Raw genomic sequence first — 23,974 nt, 5'->3', positions numbered from 1 at the left:
TTAGCCTAGTGGTGTTTCAAGGACACAGATCACATGCATACTCAGATGTCATGTTCACTGAGATGCTCCAATCTCATGGGCATCAATGACCTACTTCATCTTTAGGGTCCAGAGTTCAAAATCTGCGTAAGTCAGAAGTCAGGTGGTCCCAATCCAGAGCCTGTGATAGCTGTCCTATCAAGAGATCCAAGCTGCCTCAAGCAGCAACACAGAAACTGTGTATAAAATATGATTAAGAAAAATGCCCCGTGGCATCTGTACCCCGTATTTGGCTCCCTAATGAGTACTCACAGTCCTGCCGGCAGAGCTGTCACCGATAATCATAACGCAAATGTAAACACGTGTTGCATCAGCATTATAAAGTGAGGCCATCTGAGCAGTTGGTCCTTCCAGAGATTAAAGCCCCTGACACAGTCACAGATAACTGAATGCCCTCCTTAGCAACAGGAAGAACGGAAGTGCCCACGGAGCACTCAACAACAAGCCAAAGGTTTAGAATGATAAATATCACACAGTATTATTTATATGTGGCATGAAAAAAAAATTCAAGCTGAAGCCCTAGAAACAGAGTATAAAAGTGGTTACGGGGGGGGGGCGCGAGGGGAGAGAAATAGAGATTGGTAAAAGGGTACAGACTTTCAGCTGTAAGATAAACAAGGTCTGAGGATTTAATACACAACATGGTGACCTGTTCTGTATAGTTTTAAAATTTGCTAACAGAGTATAAAACTTAAATGTTCTCACACACACACACACACACACACACACACACACAAAGTGAGGTGTGCTAGGTGGGGGAAAGATCCTTTCACAAGTAAACATATATACATATATCAAATCATCACATACAGTTTATCTTACAATTTTATTTGTTCATTATACCTCAGTAAGGCTCGGTAAGGAAAACAAAACAAAACAAAACAGGTGGCAGGCTGGAGACTCAAGAAGAGCCAGCATTTCAGTCTGAGTCTGAAGGCCAGAGAAGACCAAGGTTCCAGCTCAGCCATTGGGCAGGCAGAGTTTAAACACAAAAACAAGCTAAGGGTTCCCTCTGTTCTGGAAGCTCTGAGGCCCACAGTCCTTAATTTCCCCAGAGAAATGTGTCTTTTATTCAACCAACCTGTCTCCACCACCGAAGAAAACCGCCAGTGAAGAAATCAGGAACGACTAAAAAGGGGGGTCAAAGAATAAGCACGTTTTTTTTTATCTTCATGAAGATGTGTAAGGATAGTGAGGTGTTACAGGTCAAATGCATTCCAAAGGGCAACTCAATTTAGCAAAATTATTAACCTATGTAGTGCACTTAAGGAATTCTGTTAAACAGGAAATCAGGAGTGATGGTGCGCTCTGTAGAAGGCAGGTGAAGGAACGCGTTACCATGACAACAGCAGCCAGGAAGGCCGCAGCAGGCATCTTCTCTGCCTTCCAAACCGTACAGAGTCCCCAAAGTTGCTTCTGCAAACAGTAGCGTTTGCTTTTAAAAAACATAATTTTCCTCTATACATGTGCCAGTCATTCCCCCATTTGCTCCCACTCCCAATCCCTGCAGTCTCTCTGCGCCCCCAAAAGCTGACCTCTATTATACCCTAGCCTCCTCCTCCTCTGGCTTTGGATTGGGTTCAGCTAGTGGAAACCAGGGAGAGGACAGAGAAGGGGGAGGGTCTCTGCCCTCACTCCTCTGCTGCAGTACCAGCCACAGTTCTGGGCATATCTGTGGCTCCCCTTCACCTTTCAGGCCCAGGGGTAGAATGGCCTCCTACTGGTGCTCCCCAACCGTTGTCATGGTACCTTGACATCCTTACTAGGTTTCTGCACCCTGGCCCCACTCCTGTAAAGTCCTTTATGCAGCTTCTCCTCAAAAGTCCCATGTGAGGGTGTGTTTCCTGCCAGGACGCTGACTGACACACCCCCTGTATACTGTACCTCACACGCCTGCAGATTCAGAGGCAATCCTTGAGGGTTTTCAAGGGGACTGTCAACAGATAATCAAGGTGTATTCTCATGGGATCCTCTCAGCCCTCAAGTAAAACTCCACAAAACCTGATGTTATAATTCAATTTTTTATATGCGAAAGGATGAGTCTTCCAACATTTATTCCACTGAATGAGTGCACAGCATTTTCATGAACTATCTCAGGGCTACATCAGTACAAAACAGTTTAAATTAGTAAAATAAAGCAGTTTCCAAAGGAAAATCATTGATTATTTCAGGGTGGATGTCACCACCGCTTGGGAACAGAGCACATAAGGCAGCAAGGTGGTTACTGCGTAACATGGGGACAGGCTACAAGATAACCATGTCCTTGTTTCCCGACACAGAGGCCCCTGGGCTTTCGGGCACCTCCCTCTCCAGGACACAAATGAGTGGAAATATGTCACCTTGTTTATGCTCATCTGTTGGGGTGACATTTCCATCTTGGTCACAGTGAGATACTCTGGAGCATGGCTTAGCCACCAGCCCTGTGCATATCTATCTGACCAAAAGATTCAGGGAGGACAGAGCAATGGGTGTAAGAAAGGGTGAAGCAGATAATCTTGCATGGCAAACACAGAATCAAATTCTCTACTCGTGGTCCAAGATGCCTTTTGTTTGGTCCACTGATTTTCTTCTTAACTTCCAAGTTACCCGGCCAATCAGAAGACCACAACAGGTAGGGCCTGGTTAACTACAAAAGCACACATGTATGAGTTGTGTGTGTGTGTGTTTTGTGTGTGTGTGGCAGGAAATGGAAGCTGGGCATGACCAGAGCCTGTACAGGCCACTGACAGTTTTCTGGGGCTTTCGGGGAATGCTGCTGGGACATGCCCTTTGTCCTTTCTGCTCATCTGGAGAACACTTTTAAAACACCAGCAAGTTAAAAAACAAAACAATGTGAATCCTCTTTATGTGGATATCCTGGACACCTTCTTTTCTGTTCCCTCCAAGATGGCTGTAACTTCTGTATGACACTATTTTCCTTTAATAACAAAACTACCCGGAAGGCTCACAAAACAATGGCTGACAGTGCAGCCTTTTCAATATTCTACACAGCCCCTGCTAAGGCACCGCACACCAATTTTGTTTCGTATCACTGGCATGTGGCCTAAAGTTCTCACCATGTTTACCAACCCATCCCTGACATGCCCCAGGTACTGTGTGACCATCTACTGCTTGTGGACCATTCATTCCCCTTCTGAGAGACCCTTACGCCTCACTTCATGTTCTGCCACGACAGGGGGCTTGGTGTCACACAAGTGGCCTGAGTCAGGTTTAGAGTTCATCATGTTTGGCCTCCTGGTCTTTGAGTTTGAATTCTTCTGCCGTGACCTTCCCGTCTCCATTCCGGTCCTGGTTGGTGAACATATTCTTCACGATCATGTCAGCATCAAAACCAGGAGCGAGTTTCCCTTTGCCAGATGCCACCTGGGCATGAATGTACTCTGAGAACTGAAGAGAGGGAACAAGACAGGACATGAGATACAGCAGCTGAGCCTGGGCCTGAACAGAGCCTGAACAGAGCATCCCGAGGGCAATGGGGCTGGAATTGGGAGGCTGAGCTCACAAAACAGACACAATTATATGAGCTACACAACTTGGTTTTGTTTTGTTTGTTTTTTTTTCCTCCAAATGCAGGTTAAAAACCCCTGACGAAGGACTCCAGGAGTCCCTGGGTTCCAGGCACCCAAAACACAGCAGCGATTGGAGCTATCCTTTCTTCCCTAATCAACACTTAGTTCTCCACCAAAGGCTAACCCCCTAACCACCCTGGCCTCTGGGAACACTGCTGCCTGCACTCATTCATTCAATCATTCATTCATACAATAAAAACTTATCATCTACTGTGTGCTGAGCACCATCCAAGATCCTAGAGAGCCATCAATTAAAAAAAAGTCTGCCCTTGTAATTCTAGCATATCCTAGTAGGAAAGACACAATTAGAAAGGAACATTTAAAAAAAATAAGGAAATCCCATATTAAGTTAGAAAGTGAAGTGCTCTAGAAAACAAAAGAGTAGAGCCAAGCAAGGAAGATCCAGAGCACAGGCAGGGAGGAGGTTGAGGTCCCAATCCAACGGTCAGGGTAAAACCCTAGTGGAAAAGGGAGACCTGTGCAAAGGCTTGAGGGAAGGGAGGGAAGGAGCCAAACAGTTATCCAGGGCAGTGTCTTCTGAAGAGAGAGACAACTGGTGCAAAGGCCCAAGGAGGGTGCATGCCTGGTGGTGGTGGGGAGGAGAAGCTGGAGAGGAGGTTACAGTGACCAGGTCAGGGAGAACCTTTGTGCGGGCCTTTACAGGCCACTGTGAAGACTTTGGAAATGGGGGTCTTCTTCAGGGTTCTGAGACAAGGGGAGCCATGATCCAGTTTAAGTTTTAGAAGGCTCACTCTGGCTGCTGTGAGGGACAAGGGTGAAAGCAGGAAGACCTTCGTGGAGGTCCAAGCCAGACACAGCAGGCACCGGACCACGATGCTATAGAGTGGAGATGGTGAGAAGTGGTCAGGCTCTGGATAAATTTTCAAGATAGAGCTAGAACGATTTCCTGCTGGATGAATTATAGCCTCTGTGAGAAAGAGGGGAGTCGAAGATGACTGAGTGCTCTCACCTGAGAGTTGCCATCAGAGGAGATGAGGAAGGCTTTGGGTGAAGCAAGACCAGGGGAAGGAAGTAGCAGGAGTTCAGAAAGTGAAGATGTCCGGTGGGTAGTTAGATGTAGGAGTCTGAAGTAGAGAGAGAAGACTGGACCGGAGCTACAAGTTTGGATGTCACGGGGCTATGGATGGCAAAGCCACGGGACTGGTTGAGATCACCCAGGAAGTGACGTTAAGGTGGAGAAGAGAACAAGCTCAGGACTCAGGCTGGCGCACTCCGACATGAAGAGATCAGGGAGAAGATTCCTGAGAAGCACTGACCTGTGAGGGCGAAGGAAAACCAAGAAAGTGTGGTCTGGAAGCCAGGGAAAGAAGGCATCCTGCAAAGCAGCTGGCTTTGTCTACGTTCAAGGAGAGTGAGAAGTGACCACTGGCTGCAGCAACATGAAAGGCACCAGTCACCTCAGCAAGACCAGGTTCAGTGACATGGAGGGACAAATGACTAACAGGAGTGGGTTTAAAAGAGTTTTGCCATTTTTGCTGTGAAGAAAGCAAAGAAATAAAAGAAATGGAAAGATGCACCAAGAGAAGGGAAGAGAAGAGCATGTGAACCACCCAATAGCCAGGAAAATGCGACTGATGTCAGAGAGAAAGTGGAGAAGGCTGGACCCCTGTCCTTGACTAAGCAGATACAGAACAGGCAGAGTCGTGGAATTTAGCAGGGTGTGACAGGACAGACCACTCTACTGCCCAGCTCCACGAAGGGGCATTTGCTACAGAAGAAAACACCCAGCACCTAGATGATCAAGACCAGGATATGCATCCTGGCTCAAACCACTGGGTAGCTGTGTGACCCTGGGCAAGCCATTTACCTTCTCTGTGCACAGCTGCTTCTTCTGAAACAGGGATGATGACTACATGGCTGCCACAAGGGTCAGGCAAGATAATACATGTGAAAAACTCTTGGCATAATGCAGGCACACAGTGAGCACCCAGGAACTGAGAATTGAATTGTGAGCCCTGGAATCAAGCCCCGTACCTCTCAGGGCTTCAGTTTCTTCAAAAAGGAACTGTGAGCTTCAATTTAGAGTGTGTGTATAGAAGTGTCTGGCACACGAGCGTGTGCAGGTTACCATCATGGCAAGAAATAGGCACAGGTGTGTCCTCCTCACTCTAGGAAGGTTTCACATTCAGAATGGACCCCTGCCCCAATAAGGCTCCCCAGGCTCCTTTAGTCCCGCTTTCCTTCAAAGGTCAGTTACCTCTTCGAGGAGGACTTCTCCATTACCATCCTTGTCGATTTCTTCAAAGAGGTTGGGTGACACCTCGCCATTCCATATGAACATGTACCCCTCAGGCAGACCAGCCACGAGCTCCAGCAGCTCAATGTCAAACACCAAGACGGCGCTGCCAGGCACTTCTCCATCTGCCTCACCAACAAGGGAAGAGACAGTGTTATACCATCAGACAGCGGGCATGCCCATCTCGACCTCCCTCCCCCGACCCAGGGTTCCAACTGCCTCCCGGGTGGCAAGCATTTCTTGTGAGAGCAAGAAAGTTCCACACCAGCAAGAGGTTTTTTCCAAACTGTAGGTAGTGACCATTAGTGGGTGATGAAATCCGTTTACAGGATGGTGACCAGCATTTTTTTTAATTAAAGAATAGAATAGATACGGGTACACTGCACCTCTTAAGAAGTTTTTATTTGAGAGAGAGAGGAAGACGGAGAAAGAGTGTGTGTGCGCACATGCAGGCGGAGGGGCAGAGGGAGAAGAGAATCCCAAGCAGACTCCCCACCGAATGCAGAGCCCAAAGTGGGGCTCGATCCCATGAGTCATGAGATCATGACCTGAGCCACAGCCAGGAGTCAGATGCTTAACCGACTGAGCCACCCGGGTGCCCCCATGAAATTTATTTCTTACTGTATGTCTTGGTGAAGAAGTTTGAAAGCCACTACTAGAAACTATAGTTGTAGAACTTTTGAATAAATCCTACAGCAGAACCTTAAGAATACAGTATGCCTTAAAATCCTGATCTAAGATATGACTATAAAAACAAATTTATGAGCAGTATATACAGTATGAGCCCAAAAGAAATTATATAAGCATATGAATATATATATATACACACACATATATAATACATCTTATTTGAAATTATTATATATTATAAATACTTATATATCCCATGGTCTGATAGGGTACACATTTTTTTTTAAGTGTTTCTTCTTGGATTGGGGAGACTAGCAGGCAGTTGTGGGGCTTATTTTGTTTTGTTTTGTTTTGTTTTAAATAAGCTCTACTACACCCAACATGGGGCTCAAACTCACGACCCTGAGAACAAGAGTCACATGCTCCTTGGGCTGAGCCAAAAAGTAAAATTGTGAAAAAGAGAAAATCAACCCAAAGTAGATACGTATCTTTTATAAGTTAGCACTTCCCATCTCCAGAGAGTAGGAGCATAAAACATTGAAGAAGATGGGGTTCCCAAATCCCCTATGTGTAGGACTCATTTTGGCCCAAATCATGAAGTCAACCATACCAGCTGTGAGGGCAAGGTAAAGCCAATATTTCCGAACTTGACACTCATCTCTTCCGAAAGGAAATCTTCATGGATAGCTTACAGGTTCAGGAGAAGTGAAAAGCAAAGGCCGGTAGCATTCCACTGTCCCAGGAACCTGTTCCAGAAGGAAGCCTCAGCTTCACTTAACACAAATCACTAGGAAAGCTCCTTCAGGGACATTTCCCACACATGAGTTTAAAGACCCAAGGCATTTTTTCACAGAAACTCCTGCTTTCTTAAGGAGGTGCAGGGCATTAACACTGAATTCATGGGACTCTTTAAACAAAGATGCTAAATTTAAGTATTAACTCATGACATTATTATATTATCATGTGTTATAGTATTAATATTATATTAGATATACAATAAACACATTTTAATTATATAAATTGTATAATATTATGATTATATATTCTAATATTAACTGATTAATATTAATTCTAAACCCACAGATTCTTTGGGTTTTTTTTTTTAAGATTTTATTTATTTATTTGAGAGAGAGCACGAGAGAGAGAGAGAGAGCACATGAGAATGGGGGAGAGTGAGAGGGAGAAGCAGGCTCCCCACTGAGCAGGGAGCCCGATGTGGGACTCGATCCCGGGACTCCAGGATCATGACCTGAGCCAAAGGCAGTCGCTTAACCAACTGAGCCACCCAGCCGCCCTTTTGGGGTTTTTTTTTTTAAGTTTCTTTTTTTTTAATGATCTTATTTTTAAATAGTCTCTACACCCAATGTGGGGCCTCTAACTCACAAACCCAAGATCAACAGTTGTATGTCTACCAAGAGAGCCAGCCAGGCAGCCCTGATTCTTTGGGTTTTATTTTTTTTTTTAAGATTTTATTTATTTATTTGACAAAGATAGAGAACACAAGTAGGCAGAGCAGTAGGCAGAGGGAGAGGGAGAAGGAGACTCCCTGCTGAGCAGGGAGCCCGATGCGGGGCTCGATCCCAGGACCCTGGGATCATGACCTGAGCCGAAGGCACCCGCTTAGCCGACTGAGCCACCCAGGCGCCCCATCTTTGGGTTTTAAATGGAAGAAGCATACTGTGGTTCTAAATATGGCACCCCCCCAAAAGCACAACATTCAGACTGTGAACATGCCCCAACACCCTGTAATGCTGTTTGTTGCTTACTCACCCACACCAGCCTCCCCATAGCCAAGGTGGGGTGGAACGACCACTGTCCGTTTCTCTCCAACGCACATCTCTCTGAGACCCATATCCATTCCCAACACAACTTGTCCAGATCCCAAAACAATATTATATGTCTTGCCTAAATTCCACCTGAAAAGGAAAGAGAAGAGTCCCCAGTTAGGTCAGCAACCCATTGGTAGTTGAGAGTGTTTTCATGAGAACACATCTACATCTCTTCTGTGATCTTTCTGCCAAAAATACAAAACCCCTGTCTAATCAGGAGAAAACATCAGACGACAAGCCCGAATTGAGAAACGTTCTGCAAAATAATGAATGTGTCATCTTCAAAAGTGTCAAGAAAATCAAGGGAAGTCCAAGGAGCCATTCCAGAGCATTGGAACATATTGAATGGGATCCTTTGGCTATAAAAGACCTTATGGGAACAACTGGCAAAACCTAGGTGGGGTCTGAGGATGAAAAGATAGTAACATACCAGTGTTAACTTTGTGGCTATAAAGTGTGTGTTGAATTATGCAGGAGCATGTCCACGTTTGTAGGAAAGGTGCACGAATGTACTCAGGGACGATGGGACATCATGGTGGCAACCCACTTCTCAATGATTCCAGGGAAAAGGAAGTCCTTTGGACTGCTCTTACAACTTTTCTCTGTATTTTAATCAATACCCCAGTAAGGAATTTTCATGAGAATTCGAAAAACACATAATAAAGACCCTGGGTTTCAGATTTAGCAAGACCTGAGTTTGAATCTTGCTTCTGCCACTTAATTGGACCTTGAGAAATAAAATCCATTTCCTCATCTAGAAACCAGAGACAGTAAGAGCCATCTCACAGGGGTGTTCTTCTAAAGAGTAAATAATAAGTCTGCTGGCAGCCAGGAGAACAAGCATAAAGAGCTCAGTAAGTGGATGGCCTTGAGGGTGTGAAGTGCTTATGTCTGTAATAGTTCTTGACTTTAGAAAAGTAACTGAAAGTTTAACTTGAGCCATGGTTGAAATTATCCTTGATGTCCACCGTCCCGGGGAAATCCACATAAATGAAAGTTGGGGCTCCATCACCTCGGTTGCTACTGAAAATAAATCTCTTCCCAAACGCATGGCACTACTGCTTTCTACCACTTCCTAAAGACGAACAATGGAGCTATTCTTCAACAGCGAGGAAGAAAAGCCTCCCCGGTATCTCGGAGTCCCCTTGATGCCCGTCACCAGGTGGCGACAGCATGGAAGGCACAGCCCCTTTGGGTCACTTCCCCTCATCAGGCTTCCCAGCCTGCCCTGGGGGCAGGGCTACCGCCACCTTCCCTTCTGAAACTGGTTCCCAGGCCCAGGCTGGTTGTGAGGCACCCACAAACCAAAACAGGGTTTGCATTTGTCCTACCTGGGACGAAACCAAAACAAAGCCAACTCTGGCACAGGCTGCCTTGGCCCAAGGCCTGTGGGAGGGAGCAGGATGTCCTCTGTCCCGCCTCCCACACAATTCCTCCTTTGTCAGCAGCACAGAGACACCCGCACACTGCCTTCCTCCAGGGACCCTGGGGACCTCCCATGGGACTACTCCGTTTCCAAGCCTTACAGAATAGTCAAAACCTCATTTAGTCGTCAAATAACAAAGGTTTATTCTTCTGCTCTGAGGCCAATATAAACACACACAAACATTGTGCTTTCATGTATCACCTCCGAATGCCCCACTAATTCCTCTTCCTCGGATCAACTATTTATTTATTTATTTATTTATTTATTTATTTATTTATTTATTTATATTTATTATTTATTATTTATTATTGATTGATTGATTGCCAGTTGTTCTCCGACATTCTCCTCGTTCCTTCTCCGCCTCCCCGGCTTCCCATCCACTGCAAGCCTCCTGCTGCCCACTTGCAGGCCACCCTCTCTGGCTCTTCGCCCACATTTCCCCTCCATCCTCTCAGCAGCCGGCGTATCTTGTGCTGATGAGAGGTGCCCACAGCGTCACCCGCCTCCTTGTTTACAGAGCCCGTGGAAGGCTTGGGGTGGGAGCAGTCTCATCTTCCTCTCCCACACACAGGAGGCAAACACCCACCATACATCCTATTTTCCCATTATTCTGAAGCTTACACCCAGAACAGAGCAGCGGGGATGCCAGATGTTACTCTTCAGTGCAGATTTACACGGAACACAAATGACTCCCATGGTCTAGAATGGAGTCTGATAAGAGGAAGGAACATCACGTGGCTCCTGGAGACTCTGCAGGAATGTTATGAATCCACCAAACATTAGAAGGCAGGAAGGCTGATTCTCCCCACCCTCCACGAGAAGCATATCCTGAACCCACTGAGAAGCAATTCCTTTGTTCATTTTCCACCCCCACTTCCCCTCACCCCCGCCCCAGAGTAAGAGCACCAGACAAGAACATGAACATTAGCAAGAGCAGTGACAGCAAGCCATTGACCTTACAGACTATTCTAAACTTGTGGACCCCAAGCTCACTTGATCCCCCAAGCAACAAGCCATGCTTCTTCTACGCTGCCCTCCAAAGGCTTCTAATATTAATGCAAGGAGGTTTGCTGTAAAGCAGGTCCTTGTAAATCTGAGCTCCGGAAGCTAGTACATAGTTCATTGATTCTATAACGCACATACTTTCACATTTTAACATCTCTGTAATTGTGATACACTTTATGATTAGCAGCATGTTAATTTGGGGGCAGCGTTTTTTTTCTTAGAGATACATAAAGTGATGCTTTTAATAATCAACACATTTTAGAAAAACACTAAATGCATTAAAATACAGGATCTCGTAGCACCAGAGAGAATGCTCTGAAGAACATGTCCTTAGGGCTCCGTCTCCATGTCTGGCTCTTGCCAGCCGCCCCCCTTCAACAATGTCACCAGAGAGGGGCAGGTGGGAGGGAGAGAAGGCCCTCCTCATGCAGCATAAATGCAGCAACACATATTTATATGAAGCCCTTCTTTCTCCCCAGTCCAAACTTAGGAATCTAAGTCAGGCTCAGTACGAAAATGGATATACTTATATAGACATATAAGGGAAGGCTGAAAATGTTTCTTTCCCAGAGAAGAGAATATTTTACTTACAATTACATTTAAAAAAGACTCAGAAACATAAGAAGCAAGCTCCTTTTTACCAAAATTGGCCAATGATACTAGTTTATACTGTTGATTCCTACTAATAATATTTCAGATTCATCTCAATCAATTAACATTTATAAAATTCTTCCTTGGGGCGCCTGGGTGGCTCAGTCGTTAAGCTTTTGGCTCAGGTCATGATCTCAGGGTCCTGGGATCGAGTCCCGCATCGGGCTCCCTGCTCGGCGGGAGGCCTGCTTCTCCCTCTCCCACTCCCCCTGCTTGTGTTCCCTCTCTTGCCGTGTCTCTCTCTGTCAAATAAATAAAAATAAAATCTTTAAAAAATAATAATAAATAAGTAAAAATAAAATGCTCTCTTTGTGCTATGCTCTAGGCTAGGTGTAAGGAATGAAAATATGAATAAACATGTTGGGTTTCTCTAAGGTATTCAGACCAGCAAGAGAGACAGAAACAAAAATAAATACGTTTTGCTAATAAAAATAATAACTTAAAACATTATGAGACACAGAAGTGGGAGCAGCTGATTCTTCCTAGGAATTAAGGAAAGACTTTGCAAAAAGGGAGGACATTTTAGCCTGGGCAGAAGTTGGCCAGAAGGAAGGGTTTAAGCAGTGCACATCTTGCACCACTGCACATGGCAGCTCTATGAGGCAAAAAAATGGGCCCTAACAGAAAATGAGATCAGTCAAGCAGAGCAGAGCTGACAAATACAGCCTGATGTGCCAGACTGCAGAGCTTGTGATGTAGCTGTGGGTTAATTTTTAAAGACAGCAGTCAGAAGATGACATCTGTTTTTCAGAAAGACAATTTCACAGTGAGGAAGCATGGAGAAAAAAGCTCTCAACCAGGACCTGATGAAAAGCAAAGGAGAATCCTGGGAACCTATGGCTGTTATCCTCCAGGCTTATGCCCCTACTGTCCCCAGTGGCCCTTACGTGGAATCCAGCAGAGTCCCATCCAGAAGCGAGGCATTGTAGTGATACTTGAGGTAATCCCCCTTCTTACTCAGCACGGAGCAGTCAGGGGGCTTGTAGTGGGAGATGATGCTGATGGAGTCGGAAGGGTTGTGGAAGTCAATCACATGGATGTCAAACACCAGCACGGCTGAACCAGGGATGTTCCCTAAAGGTCAGACACAGGAAATTAATGAGTCCTCCAAGCGGTAGCACGCGTACCTCCCCAGTGTCACCAGGGATGTCCCCGCAGACCTCCAGTGAGAAACACGGGAGACCTAGACAGGAAAACCTAGAGAATACTGGGAAACTGAAGCTGGAAGGGCCATTAGAAGTAACCTGACCCTCATGAGGAAACTGAGGCACAGATTTGCCCAGGGTCACGCAGTCAGTTAAGAACAGAGTTTGGACTACAATTCAAGAGGACAGCTACTGCCCATGGGATCACTGAGCTTGAAAGATGTATGGCTGAGTTCCTCACAGATGAGGAAACTAAACTCAGCCACATTAAGGCTCACCTGGCTCCTGCAGAAGAGGAAAGATGAGAAAATCTGCTGCAGAGTGAAAAGTCACTCCAGTCCCCCATCACTGTGCAAGAGAAACTAAAATAACAGAAACTTCACAGGGGAGAAACTCCTAGCCAAAACTGGCCCATATACACCCCTTATGATATAGTACACCTAACAACTGATAAAAGTACTTTTACAACACACCCTATCTCATCTACACAAAATTAGTATACTTTTCTTTTCCATCATCTCCACTTTTAAAAACATTACCTCACATCTGAATAATGTTTTACAGTTTACAAGGGTATTTTTCACATACACTCTCATGTTTTTGAAGATTTTATTTTTAAGTAATCTCCACACCCAATGGGAGCTTGAACTCCCAACCCCAAGATCAAGAGCCGCATGCTCTGCCGACTGAGCCAGCCAGGCGCCCCTACACTCTCTCATTAAATCCCTGCAGCTACCTTGTGGGGGATTACCATAAATCCAGGATTAGCAGATGCTCCATGAATTTAATGACCACTTCTCAGGGGGCCGGAGAGGGGCAGGGGGACACCTTAAACATATGCATCCGTGGTTAAACACACCCCTAGACCATTTCAGAGAAGCTTAAATGTAAAATCTTTGTAAATAGTATTACTTACGGGGCGCCTGGGTGGCTTGGTCAGTTAAGGATCTGACTCGGTTTTAGCACAGGTCATGCTTTCATGGGTTGTAGGATCGAGCCCCACTTAGGGCTCCACGCTCAGCGAGGAGTCTGCTTGAGATTCTCGTTCTCTCTCAGCCCCTCCCCGCCCCCCCCCCAGCTTGCAGGTGTGCTCTCTCTCCAAAATAAGTAAATAAATCGTTTTTAAAAAATTAGTGTTACTTAGGGGCGCCTGGGTGGCTCAGTCAGTTAAGTGGCTGCCTTCAGCTCGGGTCATGATCTCAGGGTCCTGGGATCGAGCCCCATGTCCAGCTCCCTGCTCAGCAGAGAGCCTGCTTCTCCCTCTGCCTGCCACTCCCCCTGCTTGTGTTCTCTCTCTCTCTCTCTCTCTGTCAAATAAACAAATAAAATCTTTAAAATAAATAAATAAAAATTAGTGTTACTTAGAATCAAGGATGTATAATACTTTCATTAGCATTTTACAGATAAGAAAACCAACTCAGACAGACCTTGTTCAAGAAAACAGCACAGCTCCAGAAAGAATTCAGACTGTGAACACCTACAGCCCCCCATCCCTGCCACTTATTTTTCTGTCTGTTTCTTGGCTGCTCTCTCTAACACACACACACATACGCACAGCGGGTGCTTATTAAGTACCAAGCACACTTCTAGGTGCTTTCTATGTATTGATTTATTTAATTCTCATGATAATCCTATATTCCCAATCTTAGAGTGCTTAGAAGGTAATTTGGAAACTGGGGAACAGAAAACGAGGAAGCAAGGCTTCCACAGCGCCTCGGACAGAATCCATTCTCCCCTTCAGGGCTACAAACACAGCCAAGCATCCTAATTTCAGAGTGGACCCTGTGGAACAGAGTAGACAGCAGAGGGCCAGAGCCTTTCCAGAAGGCCTACACCCTCCCTTCCACTAACCCCGCAGGGGGAAAAATGGCCTCAATAAAATGAAATGCCAAGAATGGAGCTGGAGAACCCCATGGGGAGCCCAGCATTTCACTCCTTCCACAAATATTTATTGAATGTTTACTATGTGCTTGGCCCTGTGGTATGTCCTCCATGTCCTGACACCCTTCTGGGGTCAGTCCCTGAAGGATTAGCATTAAGTCCTATGCAAAACCCACAGAGGCCAGGGAGACACTAATCCAAAGAAGAAAGAGGTGCCCCCCACCTCCGCCCCTGTGCAAGAGCACCCGGGTGGTACCTGTCAGAGTGTCTCTGCCCCCAGAACAACATATGGTTTGGGACAAAGCAGCCTCATACCCACAGAATTTATGAGCATTCGGATGTTTCCCAGAGCCTTATATAATGCTTTGCAGAGCTCTGTCTCATACTTGATAGAAAGCCAAAAGGAAAAAAATAATTTAAGCAAATGTTTTCCATTAATATATTTAGAGAAACGAAGGATTAATCCTGAGGGCTTAGCAAAACACGAATACTCAGAAAGTATTTGTCTATTTCTGTATGTATTTGAGTAGAAGTTTACAGGATACAAAACAACGGAGCATCAAGACACAGACAAACAGGACATGAAGCAAGGCCTGTTGAATATGTCGTAAGCTGTGAACTGGTGTGGCTTTACAGATCAGAAACTTAATGGCGCACCTTGCTGGCCTAGTCAGTAGACCATGAGATTCTTGATCTCGGGGTGGAAAGTTTGAGCCCCACACTGGGGGTAGAGTTTACTTAAAAGGAAAAGAAAAAGAATTTATTGTATTTATTAGTGTAGGTGGATGTGTATTTTCACTTCATGGTTGTATTAGTTTCCTATTGTTACTATAACAAATTTCCACAAATTTGGTGGCTTAAAGCAATGCAGATTTATTCTCATAACTCTGGAGGGTCAAAAGTCTGAATTCAAGGTGTTGGCAGGGATGCATTCCTTTTGGAGGCTTCGAGGTAGAATCTGTTTCCTCACCTTTTCCAGCTCCCTGTAGCTGCCCTCATTCCTTAACCTGTAGCCCCTTCCTCCAACTAACTTCCAAGCCAGCAACTTAGCATTTTCTCCTCTCTCTGACCTCCTGCTTCCCTCTTACAAAGGCTCTTGTAAGTACATCAAGGCCACCTGGATGATCCAGAATAATCTCCCCATCTCAAGATCCTCACATTAATCACATCTGCAAAATCCCTTCCACTATGTGAGTTAACATATTCACAGGTTCTGGGGATAGGAAGGGGACATCTTTTGGGGCTGCTATTCCGCTACCACATCACACCAATGTTTATTCCTGCATGATGGGATTATGGGAGATTTTTATTTTCTTTCATTATCTGTATTTTCTTTTTTCTAAAGTCAACATGTATCATTTGTATAATGTTTAAAAGGGGATTTGCTGGGATGCCTGGGTGGCTCAGACAGTTAAGCATCTGCCTTCAGCTCAGGTCATGATCCCAGGGTCCCGGGATCAAGTCCCTCATTGGGCTCCTTGCTCAGCGGGAAGCCTGCTTCTCCTGCCTGCCGCTCCCCCTGCTTGTGCTCTGTCTGACAAATAAATACAATCTTTTAAAAATAAATAAACAAAATAAAAGGCGGTTTGCTATTAGAGTGACAAAAGTGTTCTAAAATCGGGTTAGGGTGATGGTTACCCAACTCACTACATTTACTAAAAGTCACTGAATTGGGGATGCCTGGGTGGTGCAGTTGGTTAAGAATCCGACTCTTGGTTTCTGCTCAGGTCACGATCTGAGGGTTGCGGGATCGAGCCCTGTGTTGGGCTCTGTGCCCAGCATGGAGTCTGCTTGAGATTCTCTCTCCCTCTCCCTCTACCCCTCCAGCTCATGCTCTCTCTCTCTTTAAAATAAATAAATAAATCTTTAAAAGTCACTGAATTGTACACTTAAAACGGGTAAATTTTATGGCATATAAATTATACCTCAATAAAACTGTTAAAAAACAAAAGACAAAAAGGGGGAGGTTTGCAATATACGTTCAAATGGCTCAACAACAACAAACAAAAAATGTAATTGGAGAAAATAAACACAGCAAGATGTTAACAGTTGATGAATCTAAGAGTTCATCTCACAGTTCTTTCAACTTTGGCGTAGGTCTAAGAATTTTCAAATAGGAAAATGGGCAGTGGAGACAAGAGGAAAGAATAGACCATTTCTAGAAACCAAAGCTATTTGGACATTCAAGTCTTTAGTGGGACTTCAGCTTCCACATTTGGGCCCTCAAGAAGCCCTGATTGCTTGGAAGCTGCCGGCACTCACCTCTTCCTTCCTCTCCATAGCCGAGATGAGGGGGGACCACAATCCTCCGCTTCTCGCCGATGCAAACACCCAGTAGACCTTCATCCATGCCAGCAATCACGTAGCCCTGCCCAATGTACGTGTCAAAGGTGCGGTTCCGTGAGTAGCTAGAAAAGAAGGAAAGAAAGAGGTTCCTCACAACCAACACCACAGCAGCTGGGTACGTTAGTTGGCATCACAAGGCAACAGGAAGGCAGAGCACTCCAGACCCTGGAATAGGCTGAAACTTAGAAAGTGAGGACACAGCCTGGAAACGTGCTCCCCTGAGACCGACATTCCCAAGAACTCACACACACAGAGTGGGAGCGGCCGTGTACAAAAACACTCCCAGAAACAAGCCCTCCATCCCTCTGGCTTGGTCAGGTTATGGATGGGAAGCACGTGACAAGAAGCAACCACACAGAAATGCAGCTACTATACATTGGACTGTGCTTGGTAACCGGGTCAAGTTAATGCAAAAAGCATCCGGGGTGGCCCTTATTAGAAACTAAGAATCTGTCACAAGGACAATGTCTCCAGTATCTAAAGAAGAGAATATCTGTATATATGAGACAGAATATTTGGATTGCCATAAAAGTAACACAAATACAGAGAGCAATTCAACTCTGCAGTCCCTACCAGAGCCTGGATGACTCTTCCTACTGTAATCCCTGCTCACCAAGCCACCTTCTGGTGAGTTACTTGGGTTTCCCAAGTGCCACTGGCAGGAGGCCCAAGCATTCTGCTCAGGGGAGAGATCCAGCCTTTGTATAAACTGCCAATTGAATCTGATTCCTGTGAGTTTGGTGAGGACAGAAATCAACTCCCCAAAGCCAGATGTTTCTAGAATAAAATAATAAAACTTAATATGCCACGTCTACTACCAAGTCTGAACCACAGTGATCTGCACTCATGTGGCAAAAAGCCTGTCCTGAAAGAGCCAGTCCGTTCCACCATTACCTCAAACACAGCCAGAGGATGACTGCCTCAGAGACGATGGCCAGCCGAGTGGGGCCAGGGGGATGAAAAGACTGAGCTGTGAGGGGCTCTCCCTCCTCAGTAGCCCTCAGACACCAAACACAAAGCCGAGGGCCGTAAAAAATGACAATAACAGATGATTCTCCTCACCCAGGAAGCCGATCATCTACAGAGCCCACCAGAAGAGGCTATGGAGAAATACCCTTTCCCCCACGTTGTGGAGTTCCAGCCCTCAGCCCCTCACATGCGCCAGGAAGGCCAGGATGAGAACACAGCCAAGAAGTCTGCTTCTCTTTCTCCCTCTGCCCCTCCCCTACTTGTGTTCGCTCTCTCTAACATAAATAAGTAAATTTTTTAAATGAATGAATGAATGAATAAATAAATAAAATGATGTTTTGGGGGCACCTGGCTGACTCAGGACAGCATGCAACTCTTGATCTCAGGGTCATGGGTTTGAGCCCCACATTGTGGTAGAGATTACTTAAAAAAAAAAAAAAAACGGGGCGCCTGGGGGGCTCAGTCATTAAGTGTCTGCCTTCGGCTCAGGTCATGATCCCGGGGTCCTGGGATCGAGCCCCGCATTGGGCTCCCTGCTCTGCAGGAGGCCTGCTTCTCCCTCTCCCACTCCCCCTGCTTGTGTTCCCTCTCTCACTGTGTCTCTCTCTGTCAAATAAATAAATAAAAATCTTTAAAAAAAAACACAAAACTTAAAAATGCTGTTTGGAAGGTACAGGATATAGCAAGCTCTCATTCCTGTAAAAAATTAAACTGAGAGAATGTAAGTACTTCACTGTATATGTGCAGAAGACCTATGAAATTAAAAACACTGGCTCCCTGTGGAGAGAGAAGTACTTGAGTTTGAGCCTCACATTGGGTATAGAGATTACTTTAAAAAAATTAAAATCTTGGGACGCCCGGGTGGCTCAGTCGGTTAAGTGTCTGCTTTCGGCTCAGGTCATGATCCCGGGGTCCTGGGATCGAGCCCTGCATTAGGCTCCCTGCTCAGCAGGGGGCCTGCTTCTCCCTCTGCCTGCCCCTTTCCGTTTGTGTGCGCGCACTCTCTCTGACAAATAAATCTTAAAAAAAAAAATTTTAAATCTTCCAAAAAAAAAAAAGTCACATTTTAGACAAGGGAAAAATAGTTTTCAGTAAAGGGTGTTTGAAAAACTAGCTAGCCATCTGGAAAAACATAAAGTTAGATCCTTATTGTCACACTGAATACCACAATAAATTCCAGATGGATTGAAGATTTAAACATGAAAGATTTATGAACATGGAGAGACACTGTGGAAGGTTATTAATATTTACCTCAGGGGGCTAAAGGGGCTAATAGGAAATTATTATATTTTATTATACATCTTTGTATTGTTTCACTTACACAATAAGAACCTACTACTTTTCTTTAAGTAGGCTCTATGCCCAACATGGAGTTTGAAATCACAACCCCAAGATCAAGAGTCACATGCTCTACCACAACTGAGCCAGCCAGGCACCCAAGAACATAATATTTTTTAAAACAGAAATTTTAATAAAGAATATTTTAAAAGGATAAAAATGTAAAACCATTAAAGGGGCTTGAGGAAAATATAAACAAATGTTTACATACTCTAGGCGAACAGATTTTTTATTTTTAGCAAGTCCCCAAAGACAGAATATACAATAATTTATATAAGAATAAAGGAAACCATAAAGGAGAAGGTAAATGTATTTAACAACATAAAAAGTTTACATTTAAATAGGTCCAAAACCACAATAAACAAAATAAAAATGCAAATAAACACAGAATATGCTTTTGATAATATACAGTCATCAATGGGTTACTATTTTTAATGTACAGAGGTCTTCATATATTCAAATCGATAAGGAAAGGACAAATACTAATACCTTCAACATAAAAACAGGCAAAAGATACAACAGATAAATCACAAAAGAAGATATACAAATGGTCTAGTAATAAACATCTGAAACAATTTCAACCTCAACAGCAATCAAGAAATTCAGATTAAAACTATAAGGTTCCATTTTTCTCCTATAAATTGGCAAAAATAATTTAAAAATGATTCTCAGTGTTACCAAGTTTGAGGGAATGGAGCACTTTTAGACAGTGATGGGGAATAAAACCTTCCCTGAGAACAATTTCATTGTATATATCAAAAACTATAAAAATACAAGTAACCTTTGACCCAGAGATTCTTCTAGAAATCTATCCCAAGGAAACAATCTTACATAGATTTAGCTGCAAAAATAATTACTGCAGCCCTACTTAGAATGTCGAAAGGTAGAAAACAACAGGTGGTGGGGCACCTGGGTGGCTCAGTTGGTTAAGCGTCTGCCTTCGGCTCAGGTCATGATCCCAGGGTCCTAGGATCGAGCCCCGCATCAGGCTCCCTGCTCAGCCAGAAGCCTGCTTCTCCCTCTCCCACTCCCCCTGCTTGTGTTCCCTCTCACGCTCTCTCTCTGTCAATTAAATAAATAAATAAAATCTTAAAAAAAAAAGAAAACAACAGGTGGTGACTCTATGTATCATGATAAGCACTGAGCAACGTGTAGAATTGCTGAATCACTAGGTTGTACACCTGAAGCTAATATAACTCTGTATGTCAACTACACTTCAATAACAAAAGGTAGAAAACAGTTGGGATTGATTACCTAAATTAAGGCAAATCCATATAATAGGATATTACATAGCTATCAGGATGGATTAGATCCCAATGCACTAAAATGGAAAGCTTTTTTAAAACCTAATAAAATTGTGGTTCCTTTATTTATTTTTTTTTTTTAAGATTTATTTATTTAGGGATGCCTGGGTGGCTCAGTTGGTTAAGCAGCTGCCTTTGGCCCGGGTCATGATCCCAGTGTCCTGGGATCGAGTCCCACATTGGGCTCCTTGCTCAGTAGGGAACCTACTTTTCCCTTTCTCTCCCTCTGCTTGTGCTCTATCAAATAAATAAAATCTTTTTTTTTTTCAAATAAATAAAATCTTAAAAAAAAAGATTTATTTATTTGAGAGAGAGAGACAGAGAGAAGGCAGAGGGAGGGGCAGAGGGAGAAGGAAACAGAGAATCTCAAGCAGACTCCCCGCTGAGCACAGAGCCTGAGCTGGGCCTTGATCTCACGACCCTGAGATCATGACCTGAGCTGAAATCAAGAGTCGGACACTCAACCGACTGAGCCACTTGGGCACCCTGTGGTTCCTTTAATATGGAAAGAAATCCGGTGTACACTAGAAAAAAATGGTCTTTTAATTAGATTTTTTTCATTTTAATTAATTAATTTAATATAATTAATAGAATTCCAGGGAATGGACAGAACCGAGCTCACCAAGTAACAAGTAATAACACACACACACACTGAATGTTTTCTGTAACAGAAAAAGAGTAAAGACAACTCAAATGTTCATCAGTAGGGGAATAGTTAAATTTGGAATATTCACCCAATGAAACACTATGCAGACATAAAAAATAAATAATTTCTCTCTCCCTCTCTCTCTCTCTCTCTGTGTGTGTGTATATATATATATGTATGTACATATGTAGACATACAAGTATGTAGGTATGTATGTATTTTTTATTAAGTAGGCTTCATGCCCAGCATGGAGTGCAATGGGGGGCTTAAACTCACAACCCTGAGATCAAGACCTGAGCTGTCTCTTTATATACTAATATGGAAAAATCCCAAGGTGAAAAAAAAAGCAAGAGGCAGAGTAGTGTATTCTATATACTATATACTACTATAAAGGGGAGAAAATAAGATAACATCTGTAGTTGTTTATATCTGCATTAGAAAAAAATCCACACAGGGGCGCCTGGGTGGCTCAGTTGTTAAGCGTCTGCCTTCAGCTCAGGTCATGATCCCAGAGTCCTGGGATCGAGCCCCACATCGGGCTCCCTGCACAGCAGAAAGCCTGCTTCTCCCTCTCCCATTCCCCCTGCTTGTGTTCCCTCTCTCGCTGTCTCTCTGTCAAATAAATAAATAAAATCTTAAAAAAAAAAAATCCACACAGTGGAAGAATAAAAAAGAAACTTATTAAGAAAAGTGGTTAATTTTAGGGGTGCCTGGCTGGCTCAGTCAGCTGAGTGTGCAACTCTTGATCTCAGGGTCATGAGTTCAGGCTCCACATTGGGTGTAAAGCTTACATACATACATAAATGAAAGCAGTTAATTCCAAGTGGCTAGGAGAGAGGGAGATGTGAGGTAGGCAGGGGTGGGTAATAGGACATATCTTAATACACACTTAGTTTTAATTTTGAATCATGTGACTATTACTTTTTTCCCCCAAAATCAAATGAAAATTGTAAAAGAAGACACCCTAAGAATAGGAAAGATACATTATTCGACCAAATAATACCATATAAAAATTCTTCTGTACTGTTTTTGGATGACAGAAGAAATCAGAAGTCTACAGTTTCAGAGAGACAGGTAGATTGCTGTCACTACCTGTTTGCTCCATAGGAAGCTGAAGAGGTGGTTTCCAAAGAGTTCATGCCACTTGAAAGACCAAGACAGAGCAAGCTGCCTGCTCCAGCCACCTGCACAACTGCAAGCGAAGGCTCAGAAGCAAAACAGGACTGTGAATAACAACAGAGGCATGGTAATTCACCTCTGCAGCATCAGGAAGGAAGCTGAAAGCACACAACCCATCTCCTCCAGTAGCCTTTGAAGTTCACAGAGCACTCTTTACATACCTTATCTCTTTAACCATCTCTGAGAAAGGTACCAATTATGGGGGGGGGGGACACTGGTTAAGCATCTGCCTTCGATTCAGGTCATGACCCCAGGGTCCTGGGATGGAGCCCCACATGGGGCTCCCTGCTCGGCGCGAAGCCTGCTTCTCCCTCTCCCCCTCCCCCTGCTTGTGTTCCCTCTCTCGCTCTCTGTCAAATAAATAAATAAAATATTAAACACAACACACACACACACACACACACACACACACACACACACACACACGGCTCCCTGCTCGGCGCAAAGCCTGCTTCTCCCTCTCCCCCTCCCCCTGCTTGTGTTCCCTCTCTCGCTCTCTGTCAAATAAATAAATAAAATATTACACACACACACACACACACACACACACACACACACACACACACACACACACACACACACACACACACACTGAAGTTCAGGAAGGTCAAACACTGTCCAAAGTCACCACACACCAGGATGAGAACCCAGGGTTCCTGGCACCAAGTCTGTTCTGTTCTCATACTACCACCTGGACCTCAGTTCTGGCCACTTCCTATCCTGGATGTCATAGCTGGCTTCATACTTGGATAGTGGAGCACAGTTGTAGGGGACAGTGGGAGGGGAGGCTGAGTCTCCTGTTTTCCTGTAGACTTATATCCCACAGACCCCAAGAAGGAGACCATTCTAACAGCCTCTAAAGGAATTCAATGTCAGAAAACAAAGCTATGTTAGAGATGAAAATACTAACTACAAATCAGCATTGACAGAATATTCAGATCATGGTCCAGCCAGAGGTAGACTGTATTTAATAAGACGCTCTGATGAGTGAAGGCTCCAGTTGTTTCCTTACCTGGAATCAAAGAAGGTGCCATCCAGAAGGGTGCCATTGTAATGATACCTGAGAAAGTCCCCACTTTGACTTCGCCGCTCACAGTTTTCTGGGACTACCTTATTCTCAATGGAAATGCCATCCTTGGGGTTATGGAGGTCCAGTAATGCAACATCAAACACCAGGGATGCCTGTCCAGGAATGTCTTTCCCTAGAGGAGAATGAAGGAAGATGATGAAATCAGGACACAAGATTTAGGAAGTACTTTTTTTTTTTAAGATTTTATTTGTTTATTTGTCAGAGAGAGAGAGAGAGCACAAGCAGGGGGAGCGGGCAGGCAGAGGGAGAAGCAGGCTCCCTGCTGAGCAGGAAGCCTGATGCAGGGCTCGATCCCAGAACCCCAGCATCATGACCTGAGCCGAAGGCAGATGCTTAACAGACGGAGCTACCCCGGTGCCCCCTTGGAAGTACTTTTAACAACAACTCAACTCCCACCGTGTTGGTGTTACCCATTCCTTGAAGTTTCCAAGTCAAGGAAATAAATGTTCTTTCACATGCTGGGTGGTCCCCCCTGGTGTCCAACTATGTTCTGTCACCATTGTGTCCATGGTGCCCAACCATGAGCTGGTGGATATGTTCTGAAGCCTGACTTCTTCAGAAAAAGGAGCAAACCAGTATTAATGACATGTGAGAGACTACTACAACCATATTTTCTATGCTTGTGCTGGCAAATCAAGGCTCTATGTGGGTGGTTATGCACCCACATGCA

General features: G+C 44.5%; 1 protein-coding gene across 2 annotated transcripts in view; it reads right to left on the bottom strand.

The window, feature by feature from the left end:
- Positions 1–846: 846 nt before the first annotated feature.
- The window catches only part of FKBP9 (FKBP prolyl isomerase 9), a 39,521-nt gene continuing 16,393 nt past the window's right edge, over positions 847–23,974 (bottom strand). For both annotated transcript variants that reach the window (XM_028092266.2, XM_028092267.2), the window contains exons 5-10: positions 23,227–23,416; positions 16,695–16,840; positions 12,294–12,480; positions 8,266–8,411; positions 5,827–5,990; positions 847–3,426 (exon numbers count right to left, since the gene is read on the bottom strand). In XM_028092266.2, the coding sequence (XP_027948067.1) occupies positions 3,250–3,426; positions 5,827–5,990; positions 8,266–8,411; positions 12,294–12,480; positions 16,695–16,840; positions 23,227–23,416 (1,010 nt within the window). In that variant the 3' untranslated portion in view covers positions 847–3,249. The remainder of the gene's footprint in view (positions 3,427–5,826; positions 5,991–8,265; positions 8,412–12,293; positions 12,481–16,694; positions 16,841–23,226; positions 23,417–23,974) is intronic.

Source organism: Eumetopias jubatus, unplaced genomic scaffold, assembly GCF_037043125.1.
Source record: "Eumetopias jubatus isolate StellerSeaLion01/CBP00866 unplaced genomic scaffold, mEumJub1_p1.0 scaffold_14, whole genome shotgun sequence".
In the NCBI taxonomy this organism is placed as follows: Eukaryota; Metazoa; Chordata; class Mammalia; order Carnivora; family Otariidae; genus Eumetopias; species Eumetopias jubatus.
Note: the sequence above shows the minus strand (reverse complement) of the source record. Positions and strands in the feature narration are given on the sequence as shown.